Here is a 23,723-nt window from a genome sequence, read left to right on the forward strand (position 1 = left end):
GGCTCTGCAGCCTCTTCCAAGGCCAGCACGACAATATGTCTTAGTACCAGCCTCCAGGACAGGTGAATCTTTGCTCTGACAGGCTGCAGAAAGATGTTTTTTGCCCATTTAGAGAGAGTGAGATGATGTGAGGAGATGGTGATGCAGCAGCCTCTCTCTCTCTCTCTGAAGCAAACGTGCTTCCCAAGGGCTGTGCTCCAGCCCCCTCTAGTGCACTGCAAACGCCTTCAGCATCCACAAACACGCACTAAACAGCAGCTGGGTGCTATGTGTGGGTAAGGAGCTGTCACAGGTACAGGTGTGGAGGCAACAGCTGTGAGACAGAGCCTTACCTTGTCCTTTTGTGTCCTGCCAAAGCGACATGCGCTGGAACAAGGGGACGATCCTGAAGGCGTCGGTGGATTACATCCGCAAGCTGCAGAGGGAACAGCAGCGCACCAAGGAGCTGGAGAACAGGCAGAAGAAGCTGGAGCATGCCAACAGGCACCTGCTGCTCAGAATACAGGTTTGCTGAGAAATGAGCTGCAAACGCTCTTGGTGTCGCAGCGTGTGATTGCGAACAGTGGTGGCTTGTGGGGTGCGAGTTAGGAGCCAGCGTTTAAATGAATGGCAGGCAGTGCTGAGATATCTGCAGAGATTTTTCTAGAAAAAGCCAAAGATATCTTAGTTAAAAAAAAAGAATCCTAACACTCTAGTAGAAGCACTTATGAGTGGTCTGTTTTTGTTCTACCATGGCCAACGCTAGTTCCAAACCATACCATCAGAAAGATTTATATGGTATTGCATTCTTCTGTTTGCCAGGCCTAAGGCATTGGGACTTCTTGTATCATGTAGTTGTTGATAGTCACGAAATTAAGTTCAGCTCTTCAGGAGTGTTCCGTGCTGCTTGCAGTCTGTAGGACTGTACAACAGTTCTCCTCAGCACTGAAAAGCAGTAGGTGGCATGAATATGTTTTCTCTGTGGGTTGTTGCCATGTTAGATTCAGCCAGGTTCCCAGTGTTCTGAGCTACACAGAAATTTAAGGGTGAAAACTCTGTTTCTCTAATTCCTTTGTCTTCACTTCAAGCTGGATAGGAAACTTTAATCTTGATGCCAACACCGGTTTTTTTTTTCTGGACAGCCCCCCCTCTCAATAGAAGGGTAATTAAAGTACCAGAACTGGGTGTAAGAACACCTACCATGGAGACAGTGCTATCCCAGATATCCTCGTGTTGCTGCTCCCCTGCAGCACGACCAGCTGAGCTCTGCATGCAGCTGCAGCCTGCCAGGAGACCCCTCAGCACCCCAGATAATCCACCAGGGAGATAATGAAGCTGCAAATACCTGAGAGTCAAGTGTGGAAGTAAACAGCTTTAAAATAGAACAGGTCAAGTTGAGCCTCAGCACAGTTTTGTACTTGGTTGAGCAATCTGCTGCTAGAATGAGATGATAAAAACACACAAGCTTTCTGCAGAGCAGCATCAAGCAGTGGTGTTTTGAAGCTAAGTGAGATCACTTCTTAAACATCTTTCATCTTGCTTTGTATTGCCCATCTGCTCTGGCTCCTTCAATCAAAATACAATAAAACCCAGACCCTTGAATAACAATACATCTGGCAGCAAATAACCTCAAGTGTGTATTTTCCTTTCTGTGTTGATTTTGATTAATCATGAAATAAGAAACTTGTGGTTCTGGCACATTAGCTGATGGAAGAAGTGCTTGCTCATTCCACCTTCTCCTCTGATCTTGCAGTGTGCCATTACAAGCCTGTTTTAGCCTGGAATGATGGAAAAGGGTAATAATCAGCTTCAGTGACAGGAATATCCAGAAACAGCACAATCACAGCAGAGAATGCAGAAGTAGAAGCAAAACGTCTCTTTTGCTGATATATTTGTGAGAGAGCATTTCTGTATGATTAAATGTGAAGGTGGGATTTAAACTTTTCATGGAAATTTGAAGAATCCTGGCTCTGTGTGAAGTCTGAAACCTTCCTGTGACTTCCTTGTGATTTTTCTGCACAGGAATAGTGTTGTTGCTCAGTTTTGATTGACCTCTTCCAGTTCTGCCAGACTTGTAGAGTGAGAAGTGTCCCTTCCAGAATCTTAACCGGATTGATAAGGATCACATAGACATGCTGTGCCTTCACATATGACTTTTTAAAAATTACTAAAAACACATGCTTTTGCTAGTTCTTTTTTTTTCCCCCTATTTTTAAATGTTTTCCTCACCATACCTGATGCCAAACCTGCCTATCCTGGCACTGGTTTGAGAAGAAGCCTGAGGGGAACATGTCTGTGCTGCAGGGCTCTGGGTTTTGGCTCTGGTCTAGGTGCTGAGGAGGAGTGTGAAGGGCCTGTGTGGGATGGTGTTCACCCACCTCTTCAAGACTCTGCTGTTCAGGTGAAAATCTGCAGGGCTGGAGTGTGCAAGGTACAAGCCCTTGTCACTATGGGAAAGGCAGGAAATGTGTACAGGAGAAGGAAACTGGAAGCTGTGAGACGAGCATAAGACGACAGATTTTATTTCCAGATTTTCTTTAAATTTGCCCCTTATTCTCCTTCACAGGAGCTTGAGATGCAGGCCCGGGCACACGGACTGTCCCTTGTCCCATCCACAGGCCTTTGCTCCCCTGACATGGTCAACAGGGTCATCAAACAGGAGCCCGTGCTGGACAACTGCACCCAGGAGATGATGCCACACCACACAGACCTGTCCTGCACCACCACGCTGGACCTCACTGACGGCACCATCACCTTCAGCGACAACCTGGGCAACGTGACTGAACCAGCCGGCACCTACGGAGTTCCTGCCAAAATGGGATCCAAGCTGGAGGACATCCTGATGGACGATACGCTGTCCCCCGTGGGAGTGACTGACCCCCTGCTCTCCTCCGTGTCTCCTGGGGCCTCCAAGACGAGTAGCAGGCGGAGCAGCGTGAGCATGGAGGACACTGACCATGCCTGTTAGCACCTGTTGGCACAGCTTTCAGAAACTGCTTGGGTTCTTTGATCAGTAGATGAAATAATTTACCCTTTTGTAGAATTTTTTTGATTTTTTTTTTCCCCCCTCGTGCTTCATCAGTGTGTGTGCGTGTGTGTATATATTATATATATAGAATTTTTTTTAGAATTTTTTGTGAAGAAACTTGTATATTCTATTTTAAAACTACCAATGCCTCCAAAATATTGTACAGCATATGTACAGAATCTGTGAACTGGATTCGCCAAGAACTTTGAACTGGTCAAATCTACTCAAAGCAATAGAATTACAGATGAAGAGTCTGTTTCTACTGGGGGGGAGGGGGCAATTGTAGGATTGTAAATGCAACCTATTTACTTGGAAACAAAATGTAAAGTTTAAGAATGTAAAGAAACAACAACAACAACAAAAGTCCAATTTGTAATTGTATTAATTGAATAGTGCTGCCTTAAAGATACAGTGTCCCTCAAATGTTGGTCTTACATGACAAGTGTTTAGGGAAAATACCCACCTGACTTCACTCAGAAAAGAAACTAAACCCAAGTGTTAAGACATCCTAATTGTGTTGATTGTGATATAAAATGCTGTTGCTGAAACTGCAGGGAGATGTGAGTGTCTCAGAGTGTTGTTTAATTTTACTCTGAGCTGATTTGGGTTTTCCTTTTGATCATGGTTCAAGTTTTTCCTCTTAAATTTTTTTTTGTTTTGTGACACACATGGGTGGCTTTGCCAATGGCAAAGCAAGCAGGAGCACTGTAAGTTGGGATACACTCTTTGGACAAAAAAAATTATGCATATTATAGCTGGGCACATTATGTTGTACATATCTAATTGGCTTCTTTTTTTTATTGCATTGTACAGTTTATTTTGATTTGCATGGATTCCTTAGTTATCCTCAACTTTTTGTTTTAAATTTATTTGTATTTCATTTGTAAGATTTTTGCCTCTTAATATTGCAGCGATTTTTTGACATTTTTAAAACTCATTGGAAGTTTTCTGCGTTCTTTGTAAACACTTGAAAGGAAGCTTTTATGCAGGGTTCTGTGTTTTAAGAGAGATTTTGAGAATATTTTGTATATTACAGTCTCACTTTGAAAATGTTTTTAAACGCATTTAAGGTAGAGTAAAAATTTAGATTAGGTAATAAAACAACTCTGTAGAGAAACTGAACTTACATATTTATTTTTAGTGATACAGAAACAAAGTAGTAATATGCTTGGAAACATAACTATGTAGTTAATATACCCGTTAGAGCAATTCGTGTTCTATTTCAGCACTGGGGCTGACATAAGAGAAAAAAAAAAACAACAAAAAAAAAGAGTAAATTACTGTATCTGCAAATAACTGTTACTTGATAACAATGTTATTAATTTTTAACATGCAACCATGTTGTAAAAGTAGTTTGGTGCATTATCTACTCAAGTGTAGTCCTATGCAATAACGGTAGTTTTCCTTGTATTATATCCAGCCTAGGTGTTCCATGGAGGTGACAGACAGGTGGTGTTCGAGGGAATGGAGTTCTCCACGGCAGCCTACAGCCGACTGGCAGGCGTGGCTCGTTCAGAATGAAGTGCCTTAAACTCTAGTTGTAGTCTTCCTCGACTAGCACTGACTGAAGTGTGGCGTAGACAGAGCTTTGGGGTGGTGGTGTGTAGGGCCTTGAGGTGTAGCATGGTGCCTATGGATAGAAAACCAGAGCTTCCCTTTCTCCTTTGTGCTACACTGGAAATTACATAGGATGGGTGCAACGGTGAGTAACCTGAGTGCCAATTTGGCCAGCTTTCCCAGGAAACCTTGGGCTCAGCAGGTGGTGTTCAGAAACCAAATGTGAACTGGGTTAGGATGGGGTGGCTGGGGGTAGTGATGGGAGTTTCCACAGCGCTGAGCCCTCTCACAGATATTTCCCCAGGAGGATTCCCTGCAATGGAGTGGGGGCAAGGGCTCCTGCTGTCCCCTGCCTGGTGTCCCCAGGGGCCTGGGCTCTGCAGGGCTGTGGAACTCGGGCTCTGTGTTCCTGTCACTGTTCCCGTGGCTGTGTCCAGCCCTCCCTTCCCGCTTGAGCCGCCAGCGATGTGTTAGCGTTGATGCAACCACGGGGTTGTGGCTTTTTTTCTTTTCTTTTGTAGTTCTTGAAGGAGGAGCTGGAGTTGGGTTGTAATAATGCCTCTCCCCCTCAGCCCTCACAGCTTTTGGGAATGTGTCTTTCCTAGGGTAGAGAAGCTCTGGCCCAGGCAGGACCCAGGAGGCTGCAGGATGTGCTGTGGTCACCATGGTCCTGGGGCAGGAAATGCCCCCAGTCCCTGCAAGGCAGCTGTGCCATAGCTCTGAGTCAAGTGTGAGGGTACAGGCTTCTGGTGCTGCTGTTTGGCTGGGGTGACTGGTAGGAAAATGTGTAAAAAACGGTTGTAGCTGTAACACAGGGCTGTGTTGCCCTTCCCCAAAGAATGGGGCAGCTCTGCAGTGTTGGTACAACAAATCAGGGTGTGCATGCTGGAGTGTAGTAACTGAGAACCACTGAATGTATTGAATGAGGCTTTTGGTTTGGTGCCTGCCCTGGGCATTCAGAAATTCAAGTCTAGACTGTGGTATATGAATATTTTTCAAGCTTATGTGAAACCACTGGTACTCGCTGACTTCTCATTTTTGGCCATGTGGAGGTGAGTTAGGATTCAAGGCCAGCCATTCCATCAGGAGCTGGATTCCCTGGCAGAAGTCTCTGTGGCTGCAGCAGCTGTGTTGTGTGCTCCCCATACCTTGTGTTTTCTGGGGTAACACATGACTTGGCCATGCCCTGCTCACTCTTCCCCCTGTGTTTCCATGGGTTACAGCCTTCCTCTGAGCCTGCCCACCCTTGGAATGGTGACACTGCAGTGGGGACACCTCTAGGAGACACAGACCCTCAGTGGGTGCTAATGGGAGGTGCCTTTGCCCGTTTGAGCGTGATGGAGGGTGTGGCTGTGACATTTTGGAGGGGTTGGTGGCAGGGGACAGGGGCAGCAGTCACAGGAATGGTTTGGCATGGGCTGGGTGGAGTGAGATGGACAGAAGTTGCTGCCCAGTCTGGTGACAGTGACGTGTGTGACGCTGGGCAGCGATGGCTTCCCTGAGCAGGTGGGTGGGGAAATGACCAATTCTCACTTTGCCAAAGCCATGCAACAGGCAGGGATGTGCAGAGTACCATGGAAAGTTCTTCCTTACTGCTTTTGGCCTATAAAGCAATATTTAACTCTTACAACCTGTAAAAGCAAAAAGAAGGTACATAAGGAAAGCACAAAGCACAAAATAATGCACTTACATTTATGTTGTTTGACATAAAATGCACTGGGGGGGAAGCTGATGTTGATAATAGTATAAATACCTATATTTCTTGAAAAAAGTGACATTAATTACTGCCTCTTGCTATGATGCTTGGTACTGTAATGTTGATATTCATCTGCTGTTGACTGCAGCAATAATTTGTGTATGGTCCATAGCACTGTAAATTATGGATCAATATTAATGTATCCAATGAAATAATTTGAACTGTTGTTCTTGATAGATGGATTAAAGCATTTGGTTTTTCACATACATCTGTGTAAGTCCCTCGTTTTCCATGTGAGTGGATCTTGTTTTTCCTGTGCATCTGAAGTCCCTGCAGTGCTTCTGTGTCTGTGACTTGGCCATGGATGTGTCCATGTCCCTGACCTGGTGTTAGTTGGCATCCTTGGTTCCACCAGAGCTGTCCAGTTGTGTTTGTGGCAGTCACACACGGGAATGAAGCTGCAGACCAGACCCCACCTGGGCTTTGCAAGTACCTGCCAAAGTGGAAAGAACCAGAGCCTGTGGTCCAGAGTAAGGAATAAAACAGGTGGGTTTTGTTTAACACCTCCTGCCATGGGCTCATGTCATTTTCCTCCCTCCCTGCCCCTTGGAGCTCATCAGGTGTGAGGTCATGGGCTCTGTGAGGCCTTGGGGTACCTGCCCCCCTTTGCCTTGCTGTCACTCCTGCAAAGTCACCTGTGCCCAGCAGTGCTGCACAGGAGAACCTCACCCCTTCTCCAGCTGTGCATTGTAGGATCCCCATCCCCTCTCTGCTTGCTCCTCCCAAACCTCAGCCAACATGCAAACAGCTGCTCCTGGTTCTGATGGTGAGGAAACAGCTGCAGTCTTGTGTCTTCCCATCTTCATTATTTCTCCTGTCTCTGTTGCTCTCATCCCTTCTGGTCCTGTTCTTCAACAGCCTTTTGCTTCCTGTGCTCAAGCATTGAGTTCCTGCTCTCTGTGAACTTTGCTGCAGCAGCATTGGAGGTTACTGAGTGTTGTCTCGGGGGCTTGAGCCCTGAGTGTAAACAGGGGTACTGAATTTGAGGAGTGTCCTGAAAGTCTGATACCTATTAGAGTAGAAAATACCTGATTCATTGGGATTAAAAATTACTCCCTCAATTTAAAAACCAACCCAGCAAAAAAAGCCTGACTCTACTAGAACTACAGCTGAACAGTCCACTCCTTCATAGAAGATATTGAGTAAAAGCTTGTGAGTGTTTCCAGCAGGTTTTGTAACGTAGTTTCTTTAGAAATTAAGCATAGTATTAGATTGTAGTAGTGCTGCATTAGAAAATCTATTTATTAGCAGCCTAGGATGTAATTGCTATTTTAAGTGTGAGTTCTTGTATGTATTTAGACTTTGCTTTTGGTGGTCAGTTGGGTTTTTTTGTCATGAGCTTGGAGTGAATTTCTTGCTGTGGGTGGCAGCACCTCAAGGTTTTGGCTGGGTTGGAGAACCCAGGAGGAGGAGGGAAGAACACCCATCATGGGGATATTGGCACTTGATCTATGTCAGTAAAGAGTTGGTGGCAGCTCTGCTTAGAAGCCTTTTCAGTTGTGTTGGACAAGCCTGAAAAATTCAGCACAGGGTAAGAAAGTGGATTTTAAGAGTAAGTCCAGCTGTGCCTGGTGTGGTCTCTTTCACTGAGAATCTCCATGTCCAGGCTGGAGGATGCTGAAGGGCTCAGCTGTGTGGTGTGGTGGCACAGCAGGACACTGCCACCGTGTCACCTCATTGTGCTTTCCTTTCCAGGACACCTGGGAGCCCAGCAGCTCCTGATGCCAGGAGGGAGGTGGTGATGGCTCTGCCTCAGTGGGTTCAGCAGTGCAGGCTCCTTCTGCTCTAACGTCTGGGGGTGGTTCCCAGCACTGAAAGTTGTCCTACACTGTTGCTCCAGCTCTTTTGAAATACATTTAAAATTTCAGGGGAATGTTGTTTAAAAATTGCAGGGGAATGGCTTGGAAAAGTGTTCCTGAGTTATTAAAACCAATGAGGCTTGACAGGATGCTGGCTCACAAGGCAAATGTGTGTGCGCTGAGCAACACCATTGTCTTTGCCTGTGACCTGAGCTTCACCCTTCCTTGAAACTGCTCCTTTTCCAGCTCAGTTTCTGGGAGTGATGCTCTTACAGGGGCTGTGCTCTGGAATCAGAGGGAAGTGATGGTTCCTGTGACAGACCCCTTTGTGTTAGTGCTGTCCAAGAGCTGTGCAAGGAAAGGAGAAGGCTGCTATGGTCAGCAGGAAGGGCCATGGCATAAAAATATTTATATGCAATATTTATGTGCAATGTATGTAAATATTGATTGTTCTTTTATATATCTACATATATAGAGAGTTATATATAGATATAAATGTCACCATGGGATTGATGTCCATATTTAGGATGCTGCCTCAGAGCAGGGTTTGGTGGATGGGCGCACAGCTCTGTGGACTCTGCTCCTGCTCACTTTGCCTGCTCCCTTGCTGTTGAGCAGCGCCTCTCCAGAGCTCCCTGCTCCCTCTGGCTTTCCTCCCGTGTGCCGGTGGCTGCAGCAGGAGTTAGGCTTGGATTAAAAGAGGGGGAACAGCACACTCTTGTGGGGCTGTGTCCTTCCCAGCACAGATCCACCGGGTGGATTCCTGCGCTCCATCCTGGCAAATCCCCTGCTCCAAGGCGAGCTGTGATTCCCTGATGCCGTTTGCAGATTGTTCTCTGCGAGTGCAGCGTGTAATTCACACCAGGGCTATCGGCTCCAGGCGGGCAGGCACACAGCGGGGGAGCAGGGGTTGTATGAGGAACGGGGCATTGCTCTTGTGTTCAGCACTGTTCCTTTAGCCACTTCAAATACATTTAGTCAAAATCTTTTAATGTTTTCAAGACCTTTTGTCTGATCCTCATTTTACAGTGAGTGCACTGAATGCTGCTGTTCACTGGGCATGAGTGATTGCTGCTTAGATACTCCTTTATGCATTCCAGAACCACAGAATCATAGACTGGTTTGGGTTGGGACTTTATTAATATTCCTCTTCTTTTTTCCCTGCTGAAAAGCAGTTTATAGAGCAGGTTGTTGCAAAAGGAATTATTTCAGCACTTGTAAATAATAAAATAACTTCTTATTCTCTGACCACTAAGGTAATTTTGTTCAAACAGATCCATGAAGAACTTGCACTGCAAGGACCCAGCTGGGACTTTGTTTTTCTCTTTGGAGTAATGCATCATAAGAGAATAAGCAGAGATCTTGAGTCTAATATATTAGTTCTGTTTGAAAAACCAGGAACTAAATCAATGCTGAATAAATGGAAAAGAATTAAATTCATGCTAGACATTAAAAAAAATGCCCCTCAAACAATGAGGGGTATTTTAAAAAGTCACTGTTTTATTAATAATACTTTCCACCCCTTTCCCTTGATCTTTTGATGACAAGCCTGGCAAAGGCACTTTTTATCAGACACTGAAGCAATTTTGCTGCTGTCATGTGCCTTTCTTGATACACACATATTAGTCACGCAGCCGTTTTATGTTCTTTAGCATATTTTAATATATAATTAAAAATGTGCCTGTCTGCTACCAAGCAACCAAGCACGTCAGGGGCTGATTGTGTTCTGTCACCCACAGCAGAAGGGAGGGTAAAAAAAAAATAATAATCATGTGTTCACTTTTCAGTCCTAATTGTGCTTCAGCTCCTTGGATGTGTTGTCACAGACACAACCACTGGCTTCTGAAGGCAGAGGCAAAGCCAACATGGGGGAATGGCTGGCAGGTGACCCACAGCCAGGTCACTGTCACCAGTAACACATTGGTCCTGGATGCTGGGCTTTTAATGGGCTTTTTTTGGTGACTCTTTTTAGTTCAGTTCACCTCAACCCTGCTAAGCTGCACCTTAGCTTTCCCTGGAAATGGAGTTCCAAATGCCTCTGGGCTCCTGAGAGTCTCTCCCTGGACATTTAAAATAACTCAAGTTAATGTTTGTATTGTACCTCCTCCACACAGGTAGATGGGAGCAGGACACTGTGCTGCAGGACACTGACTTGGGCAGGGGATAATCCTGTGCTTCATTCATTTCTAGGTTATCTGGTGTGAAAAATGGCCCACACAGCTGCTGGAGAGCAGGAGGAGGAGACCAGATGATCATTGTAAGCACAGCATTAAATGGCTCTCAGCACCTTTGCCCCTCAGAGTGCTGTTCCTGAGGCTCTCTCATGCTCCCAAAAAGTTGGGGTCACAGAATATTTCAGATTGGAAGAGATCGCAGTACATCATCTCGTCCAACCTCCCTGCTTGATCAGGGTCATCCCAGAGCACAGGATTGTGCCCAGACATTTCTGTAATACCCCCAGTGAGGGGGACACCACACCCTCTTTGGACAGTCTGTTCCAGTGCACAGTCACTGCACAACAAAGTTCTTCCTCAAGTTCAGGTGGAACTTTCTCTGCGTCAGTTTCTACCTGTGTCCTCTTGTCCTGTTGCTGGGCACCACTGAGCAGAGCCTGCTCCATCCTCTGGCTCCCTCCTTCAGACACTCACGGGCCCTCATCTGCTCTCCTGTCTGTTCCAGCAGAGCTGGTGGTGCTGGTAGATCCCTGAGAGAAGCAGGGATGCTCTCCCCACACAGTGGTTGCTGTCAGAAACCCACTGAATGAGCCTGTGTTTGATGGTCTAGAAAAGGGAGACAAGTTCACTGATATCCTTAGCCCCAGCTTATTTAACTCTGGGAATTATGGGTTTATTTTTGAGAAGATGTGGCTCTGAGGATGTATTCTAAAGCTCCTTGGTAAGCTAGTACCATCTGTGTGAAAGCCTGTCCTGAAACTGGAGAGATGCACTGCTCTGGAGAAGGCTGAGCAGGGCTTTCTGTGTAGTTTTAAGCACCTCTTCTCCAGGTTCAAGAGGAAAAGGGATTTATTGTGTCAGCTCTATACCACACTTCTCCAGTCTGTGTCTCTCAGGCTCGAGTAAAAGTACTCAGGCACACACTGTGGGCAGCAATGCAATCATTAGTTCAAAAGTTTTTCAATTTTAGTAGCTTTTATTACTTCAGCAAAACAGAAGCCAGCACATCAGCACAAACTGGTGTGGGACAAAAACACCAGAGGAAAAAACAAATAATGTTGTAAATAATTCAAAGACTGTTTGTTGATTGCAATTCCTTTGATTGGACCTCCAGGGAGAAGGATGACATTACTTTTACATTTTTCACCATCAGCATCCATTATATAATCTGCTCAGAGTCTGTCTGCCAGGATCCTGAGACATGACAGTGAAGCTGCTTGAAGATGATGAACTTGCTTGGAGTCCTCTAATTTCTCTTGATTTCCCCCAGCTGGCCCTATCTAACCAGAAAAGGCTGAGATGGGAAAGGAGCCAGGGTCTGGCAGGCAGGAGGAGACCTGTGGCAGATGTGGGGACACCAGGGGGTTCTGCAGTATTGCCAGGAGCTCAGCTTTGTTTTTAGGCAGCAGTGCTGCAAACTGTGCCCTGTTTGTCACCCCCCTGGCTTGCAGGGGTTACAAAGTGAAACCACCACAAACATTTGGGCAGCAAGAGGAGATTTGCCAGCATGTCCTCAGTAGCTGAGAGTCCCAAGACAGTAGACTGACACTGCTAGGAGACCGTCCCCCTGTGCTCCACAGCAGCAATATTTACTGATCTATGACTTGTGATGGTGCCTCTAATCAGAGTGTATCATTCCCTCAGACTGGGTGCAAAGGCTGGCAGATGAGCTGTTTTGATCTTTTGAGTGAGAGAAAACAAGAAGAAAAGAATGACCAGTGAAGGTGGTAACCTACTTGAAATGTTTTATATAGCATAGGAATTTTGCATGGTGCCATACCATGGTCTATGAACCAGCTACACCTGCTTGTGTAAGGGGACCAAGCACAAGCAATGGTGGGACACCAGTGGCAAGGGCCATGGCAGTTACCAGCTTGGATTAACTAAATGAATAATCCTGGACACTGAAGGAAGATCATTTTCTATGAACTACACTACTGGCGCTCTGTGGTTTCACTTGTGAACAATCACTCCTTCAGCAATAATAGATTCCCTTTCAAACAAAGCAATTGAAAAAGGCAAATCACAACAGATGCCAATATTATGCTGTTCCACACCGCTTTGGAATGTATGCAGTGTCACAGGTGCTTCTGGATTTATCTTGTTCAAAATTCAGTTCTGCCCACTGCCTTACAATGGCACACAGCTCAGGCTTGGGGCAGGACTGTCACCTTGGGCTTGCAGCTCTTCTTCCAGCCCCATCTTGCAGTCCTTGACCCACAGCTCGTATGCTCTTTCCAGGGTCTCTTCACTGGTGTCATTGAATATGTCTGGAAAATAAGAGTTGTGGTTAATAGGACATCCAGAGGAGTTTTTCCTGCCTGCACACACTGACTATGACTGTCACTCCAGTTTGTGGGAGCCTTTTGTCTTGTGTGTGGAGACTGAGCTTCACGAAAATGGTGTGAAAAGGAAAGAGATAGCAGAGATCACAACCTGGTACCATGGCACCTGGTACCATGCATTGCTTCCGTGTTAGGGGTTGGTTAGCTTTTATTTTTAAATCTTATGAGTATTTCATCCCTGATATTGAACAGATATTATTTAGTTTGCAAATATTATTTCTAGGCACAGTAGAAAATTAAATTCCTTTTGCCGAGGATATTTAACAAATATTTTCAAGTATAACAGAAGAATTGTTTTTCTCTTTTCCCCTTGCTGATTTTTCTGTCAGAGCACTGCATTGCCCTTTGCAAAATGAATTGGTTTATCATAATGCAATTATTTAGACCTCAGTCCTTAATAGAGGATTTCTGGGGTCTGTCCCCTCTGAGGGGACCCTCTGAGTAGGCAGAGCAGTGCATTTCCCTTTGCCAAATGAATTGGTTGTGTCCCCTCAGAGGTCTCCCCAGGGTCCCTCAGGCCGTACCTGCTATGCCGAGGCCTGTGGGCAGAGCACGGTATTTCCCTTTGCAAAATGAATTGGTTAATCATAATGCAATTAATTAATTAGACTTCAGTCCTTAACAGAGTTCTGGGGCTTGTACATAGGAGGGATCCTGTCTCTCGATGGGTTTACCAAGATACAAAAGAGTGCAAGAAATGCACAGCTGCAAACCACAGAGCTCATTTCCCAGGCTGTCACTGCCCGCCAAGTGCCCCCTCATGGGGGCTCCCTGAGGTCCCTCAGGCTGTACCTGCCATGCTGAGGCTGGTGGGCAGAGCACTGCATTTCCCTTTGCAAAATGAATTGGTTAAGTGGCCCCTTAGGGGGCCAAGTCCCCTCGGGGAGCTCCCTGGGGTCCTTCAGACCGTGAGACCGGTGGGCAGAGCACTGTATTTCCCTTTGCAAAATAAATTGGTCAAGTGTCCCTTTGGGGTGCCAAGTCCCCTCAGAGGCTTCCTGGGGTCCCTCAGAGACTGGTGAGCAGAGCACTGCATTGCCCTTTGCAAAATGAATTGGTTGTGTCCCCTTGGGGGCTCCTCGGTGTCCCTCAGGCTGTACCTGCCACGCCGAGGCCTGTGGGCAGGGGCATCCGGAGCTGTCCCCCACTGTGCTTGAGGCGCTCCCGCAGGGCTCTCTGGATGAGGGCCCAGCTGCAGCCGCTGTGCCAGACCGGCAGCTCCAGGCCCCGCATGCACTGCAGGATCTGCTCCTTGTCCTCGGCGGCCAGCAGCCCGCGCGCGTGGGCCACGTACGTCATGAAGGCCATGTCGACGTTCACAGCTTCCCCGTGCATCAGTGACGGCAGAACCCTCTGCAGAACAGCAAAGGTGGGTGGCACAATGGGTTTGGGGTGGCAAATGGGAAACAAGTGGGGTGTATTGCTAAAAGTGTCCCTAAAAATTGACATTTGACTCACTGCGGTTGCTGGATGTTGGCGTCTTGTGATTTATGGGTTGCTAGGATGATCCATTTTGCGCATGATTAATCACAGCAAAAATCTCCCATAGGGATCTAGGATCTCGTTCTCCTCCCATCTAAATCACTGATAGAGTGCCATGAGATGGAGGGATGGGCTCTGGATATTGGATAAGATGTAGGTGTCCCCCCTCATTCCTCAATGGCAATTTCTCCCCAGCAATACGGGCTATGGCCTTCATGGCTTTGTGCTGTTACAGCTCATGTTGGTGATTTCCAGTGGCTTCACTGCAATCTGGTTTTCTTTGAGCTTCAGTAAGTGCCCAGTAAGAAGAAACAACTGGATCAAGGTCTGAATTGGAAATGGGTGGAGTTGTGGGGGAAATTGGGCAGGAGAAGGAGTCCCTTTGATATGGTGTGTTGGGTGACCTAGCATGTGCAAATCTGGACTTTATCTCAACTCCTTTTCACAAGGTTTTTCATGCAGCCTATTGATTTTTTTCTTTCATCTTTGAAGTGGATATTGCAATATAAAGTCTGTCACTCACCATTTCCAGCTCTGGGCTAATAAGGTGGCCAAAATCAACCAGTCTGTCCAGGTCATCCTCCCAGAGATTGGGAGCCAGCTCTTCCAGCATGGTTTCAATGGCAATCCTGGTAGTCTGCAGTGCAGCATCCCCATGGTGAGCAAAGCTGTTGCAGGACTGGAACTTGGTGTCCAGTAGGTATTTTCCATGGTTCTTGAGCAGGTAAAACAGCCCTTTGTGTTTCATGAGGGCCATCTGGGACAAAGAAGAGATAATTAACGATAATTGTCTGATATTTGTATGTGCTGTTGGAAACTTGAGCGTTTCAGTAGATTGGACTGCAATAACATGTTATACACTAGTTCCCCTGCTGCTGGGCAGCTCTGCCTATGCTGGGGGCTTGCTACGTGCTCCCATAGCCCAGCAGCTGGTTTGTAATGAGCTTTGGTTATTTCTGTGCCTGGAAGGAAACTTGGGAGTAGAAGGTGGCCATCGCCAGGACAGGAACTGGGTGGTGGGGACCACCACCTTGGAGTTGCTCTTAGGGCAATGGAAAGAGGGAAAACGCAGTATTGAGAATATGAGGGTTTAGAAGTGATGTCCTTGTAAGAAGTACATATTTTTCCCTTTCTGACTCATGCATTAGCCCCACCCCTGCAGTGGGGAATGGTGACCAGAGGGTTTCACAGTGCCTGCCAGAAACCTCCAGATATCCTGGGGATTTCTCATTGTGCAAGCACTGAAAATTGCTGTTGATGAACTCATCTCTAATACACTTTAATTGCTTGAACTCTGCTTTATCAAAAGTTTCCAAAGCTCTCCAGACATAAAGCAATTTACTGAGCACTTTCCAGGTAATTTTAGAAGTAGAATTTGCCTCGCAGGAGATTGATTGACCACACTCGACATACCCACTGAGGTAGGTGCAAATGATCTTGCAGATTATTAATCCCCAGCATAATGAGCCTCAGATTCTCTGCCAGGAGTTCATTACAGAGTGCTATGGATCAGCCTCAATGGAAAGATGAGGCTTTTCTTCCCTGGTTTTGCTGTGTCTCCTGTGAGTGTTTGCTGTTTCTGGCTGTGAGTTTTGGAGTTTGCTCCACAGGGTTACCACTGGACATTGAGTGTAAGGGATGTTCTAACAAATTTAGCAGCTGTAAAAAAACTATATATAGACTCAATGAGAATTAAAAGTCCTCATGCACCCTTGATGGCCCACCTTTATTCCTCTAAGTTGTTTATACGATGCCATGGATGCTGCTGACATTTTACTTTCCAATACTTAAGAGGGGAGAGAAAGATGAGGACAGACTTTTTAGTAGGGCCTGTTATGCTAGAACAAGGATAGTGGTTTAAACTGGAAGATAGATTCAGGCTAGTTGTGAGGAAGAAATTTTTTACAATGGGGATAGTGAAACCCTGGAATGAGTTTTCCAGAGACTGGTAGATGCCCCATTCCTGGAAACATACAAGAACATGTTGCATGAGGCTTTGAGCAACCTGACTGAGTGAAAGGTATCCCCGCTTATCACAGGGGAGTCAGACCTCCAAAGGTCCCTTCCAACCCAAACCATTGTATGACTTTTCAATTTTGAATACTGCAGCTGCAAAAGTTCATACCTTTAAAATTTCCCCAAGGCCGTTGGAGATGTGTCGCCGAGGGATGCTCTGGAGGAAGGACCTGTCCAGGAAACTCGCCACAGGCGGGGTGTAGCCTCCGAGCTTGTTCTTACACTGCAGAAAGTTCACCCCGTTCTTGGCCCCCACGCTGGCATCCACGTAGGAGAGGAGGGTGGTGGGGACCCGAATGTAGGGGGTGCGTCTCCTGTAGAGCGACGCGGCGAGCCCCACGATGTCCAGGCACACGCCCCCGCCGATGGCGATGATGGGCTCCGTGCGCCGGTCCAGGCTGAAGCTCTGCACCTCGTGCAAGATGTTCAACACCAAGTCCATGGATTTTGTTTCCTCGGTAGTGGGCAGGGCGAGGATTTTGTGCTGGACGTTGTTCCGTTCGAAGTATTCTCTGACTTTGGAGCCGTAAAGTTTGTCGACGACTTCGTCTATGACGATGAAGCGTCTCAGTTTCCTCTTGCTGGCTGTGGCAGGCTCTGTTTGCTGGGGATCAGTGATGTGGCCCCAGAGCAGAGTGGTGTTAGAGGGCTCCAGGATGTCGTATGTTTCTACCACTTTGTAGCAAAAATAGATGGGAGCTTCAACGATCCAGGAAATACCACCTTCGGAGATGCACTCACCTCTGGCAAGGATCAGAAAACATGGTTTGAAGTCACTATATATTCCTAGCTTGATCTTTGCATGTCTGAGCTAATTTAAGGATATTCCTGGGAGATAAAGAATGTGGTCTCCTGCCCATGCACTGCAGAAACACGGGGTTGTGAGGGTGGGACACCTCCATGGGTGTCAGGGCTCACCAATTTTGTTCATGGAGAAGCTCTCTGAGGTCTAAGTCAAGAGTTAAATGTTTGACTTCGTACATAACATTAAAAAGATACGGTCCAGAAGGGCTGGGGCATGTTTTTCATGCTAGAAGTTGAAAACCCATAAAGATTGAGCCAGCCCAATCATTTCAGCTTTCAGAAAGGGAGTGGGGAAGAGAAGAGGTTGCCAGAATTTTCCACATTCATTGAAGAAGCATCCTCTGATGGTGTATCTAGATGGTAGCAGTTAATTTATTCCTGTCTATCTATACACAGCCACACATCACATCTCCATTCAGACCAGTGTTTCTACAATGCCTTAGTTTAACTAGCAGATCTCTACCTCAAAATAGGTGTGATAGAAATAGGAAGTGCTCCTGGAGAAGGAAAGAAAATGATCTGGGGGTTGGGAAACAATTCCACATTGGAGTTTTCAAGGGTAAATAAAAGCCAAAATTAGTTATCTCTCTAAACTAACGAAAAACACAGTCTGACAACCCCTTCCTTCTGTGGGATGGGCAAACTAGGGAAAAAACAAGTTGGGAATCAGAAAAGAAAAAAAAAAGGCAGATGTATTTTATGTAAGGCTGTTTTTTGAGCTGCATTTTGGTAAAAAATGAGTTTCTGTGATATTCGTTGGATAATCAGATTTCCCTACATGCCCAATTTCTTTTCACATGCCTGAACATTCACTTAGAGGTCAAAATAGATGCTTCTCTTCTTTCTTTACCAAATTGTCTCTAAGTTTTAAACTCTTAAAGTCTCTAAGCCCTTAAACTCCAAAGCTGTTAAAGAAAACCAGTGAGGATTTACACCTTCCAGAAAATTTCAAATATGGTATCAGAAAAAGCATTGTTGTGTACATTTCAATGCACTATCTTATAGCTGTACTTAACTCCATGTGCATTCATCTCTGATGTGCGAACCTTCTAAGAGACAGGATGGTTTGGAATATTATTTGGTGGAATCATCTTTGGATGCTGGATGGTACAACCAGTACCCACTGCAACCCCTCTGGTCTATGAAAATCAGGGAATTTGGGGCTGAACATGCCCTTGTGGGAGCATATGTCAGCTGAGGAGTTTTCTGCGTGTTCTTGGGCCCTAGGTTCATCCTTCTATGACTGAGGTCTATCAGGCTGGTTTTGGGTCTGCTAAAGTTCTGCTCTAGCTGCTGCAGCTCTGCCTGGGTGATGCTCGTGTGCGGTCGCTGCTGGTGCTGGTGAAGGTCCCTCTGGACCTGGCTGAGAAAAGGATTAGACTTGTGCCATTAGAATCTGAGAATGACAAGGGCTGGAAAACTTTTGACATGCAGAAGAGAACTGTATGAAAAAAGATCTGCATCGTGAATGAAGCTCCATGTGCTTGTGGAAGGAGTATGCTGTAATTAAAAGATAATTAACTGGGGAGACATACTATCAGCAGAGAGCTGTGTGTATCCCTGGGGGAAAGTTTTGTCTTTGCTCTATCTGAAGCAGCATTAGGTGACTTCTGCAGTTTGAGGGATGTGTTAAGGGTTTTGCTCCTGTCAGTGACAGTTTATTTTTCCCACCTACCCATTTCATTTGTCTGCAACCACCTCTATAAACCCATCTGTCTCCCATGCCTCGGCGTGAGATTTTACGCACACACAGATTGAATTTTCACAGAAATGGAGAAAATGAGCCCAAGTGCAGCACACAGATGTCCCTGCGTAAGCTGTTCAGAAGTTTAAAGAAAATTCCTGTCTACAAAAATGGAGGCTGCTGATAAAATTCCCTCTGTAACTCCAAGCTATGTCAAGGAGCACTGCATCCGCCCGTGCTGCCATACTGCCCATGTTCCCAAGACATGTTCCCAGGTTTGTACGCATAGGTCAGGTTGGATGCGGCTTGGAGCACCCTGGTTTAGTGGAAGGTGTCCCTGCCCATCTCAGGGGTTTGGATTAGATGACCTTCAAAGATCCCTTCCAGCCTGAACTATTCTGTAATTCTGTCATTGCGGGTTGAAGCCGCCATGGCACTCAAGACGGTTTTTCCATCCCACCAAGAAGACTGCCCAGTCTGGCTGGCCAGAACAACACAGGCTCCTTCCTATACTCACATTGTTGCCTCAGAGAGAGTGACCTCGTCCTCATCATTGTTGGAGAGGGTTTCTCCTTTCTTGATGCGGCTCCATGTGCTCTTGACTCTTACCAGCTGGAAATCTGTCTGCTGGGGCTTCTGGGGCACGGTGGCTCCTGGGACTGCTGCAGCACACGCCTCCTCTGTCACCAGCATGCTTCCAGAAGGTGAAATCTCCCTACCCAGAGATCTCCCATCACTGGGTGCCTTTGAGGTGCTTTTTAAAGGCTCCAGGTTGACCAGGCATCAGGAGGGGAGGTCTCGTCTCCATGTGAGAGCCTAATTACAAAACTGAGATTACCTAATCTGGGATGCATGTGAGGGGTGGCAGGGATGTTTGAAGACACGTGTGACTACCAGGATGGGGTTGTGTAATCAGCTGGTTTTATAATGCTTAAGATGTACAATAGAAGTGCATATATTAACTTCCAACATGATGCCCTACAGCAAATTTAAAGTTATGAAAGGCAGTTTGTGTGATTCTTCACACCATTCAGGAACCTCCTTTGCTGAGCAGAGCCTCTGATCTGGCTGCAGCTCTATACTGCTCTTATGGGGTGAGACAGGAGCAGAAGCGTGGGGATCAATACCAGCTGGTTAAACCTCTTTTGAGTTCACATTACTGGGATTTTCTTGAATTGAGGAACAAAACTACATATATAATAGATATTTTTGCTTTTATGGTGGGTTTAAAAAATTATCAGAGAGCATTTATCTCCTGAAGGGCTGTTTGGGGCATGAGATGGGTTTTGATCCCCACGTGACTGGGGGACGCACAATTCACTTTTCCATGTGATCTTCCAGCTGGGGCTTTTGGAGGGCCCCAGGCTCAGGTTGCCACACAAAGTATTCCCTTGGCATACAGCTCTGTGTGCTGAGCACAGGAAGATCTTCCTTTGATTTCACCAGCAGTGCCTGAAGGCACAAACCTGTCTTTGCCACCTTCTCAGCCGTGTTTCTGAAAGCTGTCCTTGTTCAGAAACAAAGATCAAGAAAACCAAAATCAGATGTAAAAGCAGAGGCAGGGAAAAATGAGTCTTAAAGAACCCATTGGACAACACTGTGTCATTGCTTTGAAGGCTTAATTGCAGCCAAACTCACTTTGGAACCCTCATCTATCTCAAAATTAATATTGGGAAAAAGTTGCAAGAAAAACCTCCAAAGCCATGTAGCCCTGCTCCAAGAAGTGCCTAACTCCTGACTCCAGTCCTCACTGCTGGCTTCATCTCCAGATGGCAAAGTGCTTTTTAAAGAGGACAGGCTGTTTAACCCCTTTTGTAGAAGAAGAAAATAGAGTCTCAGAAGTGAAATAACTTTCCCAAAGTCACCTTAAAGCTAGTGCCCTTCAGATGGCACACTAAAGCTTGTAGCCTGTTTACCAAATACTTGTCCGAAATTTTAACTCCCAATCTAAATACAATTTTTATTGCTTTCAGCAGGAACTGCAATTCTAATGCAGTTTGTTGTTTACTAAATCATAAAATAGAACAATCTTAGGTATGCCAGGAGGTCTGTCTTTTTCATCTTGTTTATTTGTTTTAACTAATAACAATACAGTCAGCATTGAGTCTTCTTTTATTTGCTTTCCTTTTACTCTTTCATCATGTGCATTTACTTATTTTCTATTTACACTTCCCTCTTCTATTCTGGGGACACTGAAATATCTTCTGTTACATTTGAGAAGTTGACAAATTTACATTGGTTACTCCAATTTGTCCCTGTACCCGGCAGTGGTGACCTTGTGGCTAAGGACCCCTTGTAGATAATCTGAGGTTCAGTCTTGGGATGTTTTTGGCCCCATATCTGGTGGTTTAGCTGGGGCATGTCTGTGATATGTAACTAGAAGGTTATGAAACTGCCAATTACTTTCTTGAGAGCCAGCAGCTTCCCAAGGTCAAGATGTGAACTTACTCTTACGTAAAGCAAAGGCACTCATAGTCGGCTCTTTTGTTGTGCCTTTCTCATGTCAGAGGCTGTTGGATCTCACCTGCTGCCTGTGCTCTGGGTGGGACAGGAAGGTGCAGCCCCAGCCTGGAGCCATCCTCCCCACACAGCCTCTCCCCAGGGCTGGGGCTCTGCCCAGGTGATTGAGGGAGGAGACTTTGTTCCCTCACCGGGCACCCAAGCACCGACCTCCTGCTCTGCAGAGGCAGCAAACCCACCACAGCATCCTCTCAGGCCAGGGGACAAGAAGGAACATGCACAGCCCTTCAGGTAAACTCCCTGTGTGGGGTGGGGAGCTCCAGGAGAGCGGTGTGACAGGAGGGGACACTGTGTGATGCCCTAGTCCTGGGTCCCCACCTTCCCCATGGAGAGGGTGCCTGCAGGCTCTGTGGCTTGGCAGCAAGGAGCAGAGGGTGGGTTTGTCAGGGAGAGGAGAGAGGCTCAGAACAGGAGATGGGCTTGCAGAAACCTGGAGTGGAGGGAGAGGGACAATCCCAGGAGAAAGGAATAGTGGGGTGGTGGATGCTTGCAATGTCAAGAGAGCTTTGGCTGGGACTAGTTTCTGATGGATTGTCATGCTTTCTTCAGAAATAATTTATCTCCCTCATGGAGCACTGGGGAGACTCAGCTTTTCAACTTATTTTCCAGCAGTAGAACCTGTAGAAAATGCATCAGCTAGTGTGTATTTTCCTTGCTTTCCCCTGAAGTTCAGTCAGGGTTTAGATCCCTGGTTCATGCCATGAGCAGCAGCATCCTGTCTCTGGCTGCTTCCTCATGCTCCCACTCCATCCCTAAGCTCCTACCTGTCCCCAGGCCGTCACTGCTGGCTTGCTGCAGGCTCTGGCACTGTGGATGCTGAGGCTAAGGCTGAGCAGGCTGAGCTCTGCTGGGACATGCCCTCTGCAATGTCTGATGGCCACTCTGGTTTTGGCCACACTGCCCACCCACCCTTGTCCCCACACGGGCCATGACATGCCCTGTGCTGGGACACGTGTTTACACACTAAGGCAAAGAGGTGAGGACTGGAATTAGCTGTTGTCAATGCCTGAGGTGCCCTGGTGAATGTGATGGCTGGAGCTGTTCAGGATGGTTTTAGCAGACTGGATTTCCAGGTGCTTAGCACCAAGCAGCTCCTGCCAAAGTGCTTGGCACAGGAGCACCAAACAGTCTGGCAGCAAAGTGTGCAGGTGGATCAGGTTCAGTGCTCTGCCCTGGCTGTGAAAGTGGGCTCTTTTGGAAGGCATTTCTGGGGCTGGAAAACAGATCTAGAGCCTGGAAGGTAAAATAAGGATAACCCTAAAATGGGAACCAAAGGCTTGTTCTTTTTGGTCTCATGTCTTTGCTTTGTTTTTGCCAAATCCAGACTGTCTTTTATCTCTGTGCCTCCTTCAGGTGGCCCCCTGCAAACAGTAAAGTGTTCTCCTCTTTTTTCCACCTAAAAAGTGCCATCTGAGCACAAACTGCAGAGTTTAATTGAGATTCTGGAGCAGCAGGTCCCTCCATGGCATGGCACTGCACTGTCTGTCTGCTCAGGGGACACTGAGGTCCCACACGTACAATCTTGCAATCCTGACTACTGACTTTGGTGTGAATCAAAAGTTCCTGATTTCAGACAGAGTAGAAGCTGCATTTTATTGTTCAGCTTAGCTGTAAAACAGGGTGGCTGTGCTCTCAGCACCTGCCCAGGAAGATGAACCATTCTGCTGGCAAGAACAGTCCATTTTAAGAATTGCCACCTTATCTTCCTTTATGAAGCTGCTGGAGACCTAAAGCAGCCCTTTCCTGCTCTTTCATGGAGGGTTATTTTCAGTATTTTCTTCTTCTGAGTGAGCTGGTTTTCTTTTCTCCCACTGATGATAATGTACAATTAGATGGGAAATGGAAAGCTACATCTGTGCATATGTAGATCCATAGACACACAGTCAGGAAATCTAATTTAGTGCTTAATATGCTCCAGCAGTTTCTCTCGGGTTGTGTAAACTATGCACTGAAATGAAGCACTTTTTCCTGGAATAACCTTAAAAAACGGTAGTTACATAAAGTTTAGCTCACCTTAATGCTCAGAGCCTTGGGCCAGGCAGCCAGCCCTGAGCTCTGCTCTGACTTGTCTGCTGCTTGCATAAATGAGGGCAATTCTGACCTCTGCTGTTGGCCCAAAGCATCACCAAGCTGCAAAAAACGCAGCGCTCCCTGCAAAGGTTGTGTAAGTTTGGATGGGGGGGTTGCTCCTGGCATGCCCTGCCTGCGCCCTCTCCCTGCAGCACCTCCTGGCTCTCACGTTTGGTGTTATAACACAGCTTACAAAACAGCCGAGGGTAAGTCTTGTTTCCTCCCCTTTGTGTGACAGGCAATCCCTGTCTGTTACTTATCCAGAAGCAGAACATGAAGATTACTAAAAGATGACATGGATTATAAACATGTTTTTACCCCTAAATTAGCAGGATGCCTCTGAGTGCTTGGCAGGAAGGATGAGAAGATCCCAACCTCCAGCACTCTCCAGCTGAGCAGTGGGAGCCCAGGGATGCTCTCTCATGTAGTGGTGAAAATGCTGCAAGAAGAGTATGTGTCCTCTTCTCTGGAAATGTAGCTGGGCTGAGGTCAGCAAACCAGCATGGTTT

General features: G+C 46.5%; 2 protein-coding genes across 7 annotated transcripts in view; one reads left to right on the top strand and one right to left on the bottom strand.

Annotated features, from left to right (window-relative positions):
* Positions 1-6,526, top strand: part of MITF (melanocyte inducing transcription factor) — a 99,058-nt gene extending 92,532 nt beyond the window's left edge. For all 6 annotated transcript variants that reach the window (XM_063165006.1, XM_063165008.1, XM_063165009.1 and 3 more), the window contains 2 exons: positions 358-505; positions 2,546-6,526. In XM_063165006.1, the coding sequence (XP_063021076.1) occupies positions 358-505; positions 2,546-2,947 (550 nt within the window). In that variant the 3' untranslated portion in view covers positions 2,948-6,526. The remainder of the gene's footprint in view (positions 1-357; positions 506-2,545) is intronic.
* A 5,897-nt stretch (positions 6,527-12,423) lies between these two features.
* On the bottom strand, positions 12,424-19,329 carry LOC134422332 (2-epi-5-epi-valiolone synthase-like). Its single transcript, XM_063164315.1, has 5 exons — positions 19,142-19,329; positions 16,246-16,879; positions 14,644-14,877; positions 13,739-13,991; positions 12,424-12,563 (listed from the first exon to the last, which is right to left on the bottom strand). Exons 1-5 carry the CDS (start codon positions 19,315-19,317, stop codon positions 12,424-12,426), a joined length of 1,437 nt encoding a protein of 478 aa, XP_063020385.1. The 5' UTR covers positions 19,318-19,329.
* Between the last annotated feature and the right edge of the window lie 4,394 nt (positions 19,330-23,723).

Source organism: Melospiza melodia, chromosome 10 (genome assembly GCF_035770615.1).
Source record: "Melospiza melodia melodia isolate bMelMel2 chromosome 10, bMelMel2.pri, whole genome shotgun sequence".
Classification (NCBI taxonomy): Eukaryota; Metazoa; Chordata; class Aves; order Passeriformes; family Passerellidae; genus Melospiza; species Melospiza melodia.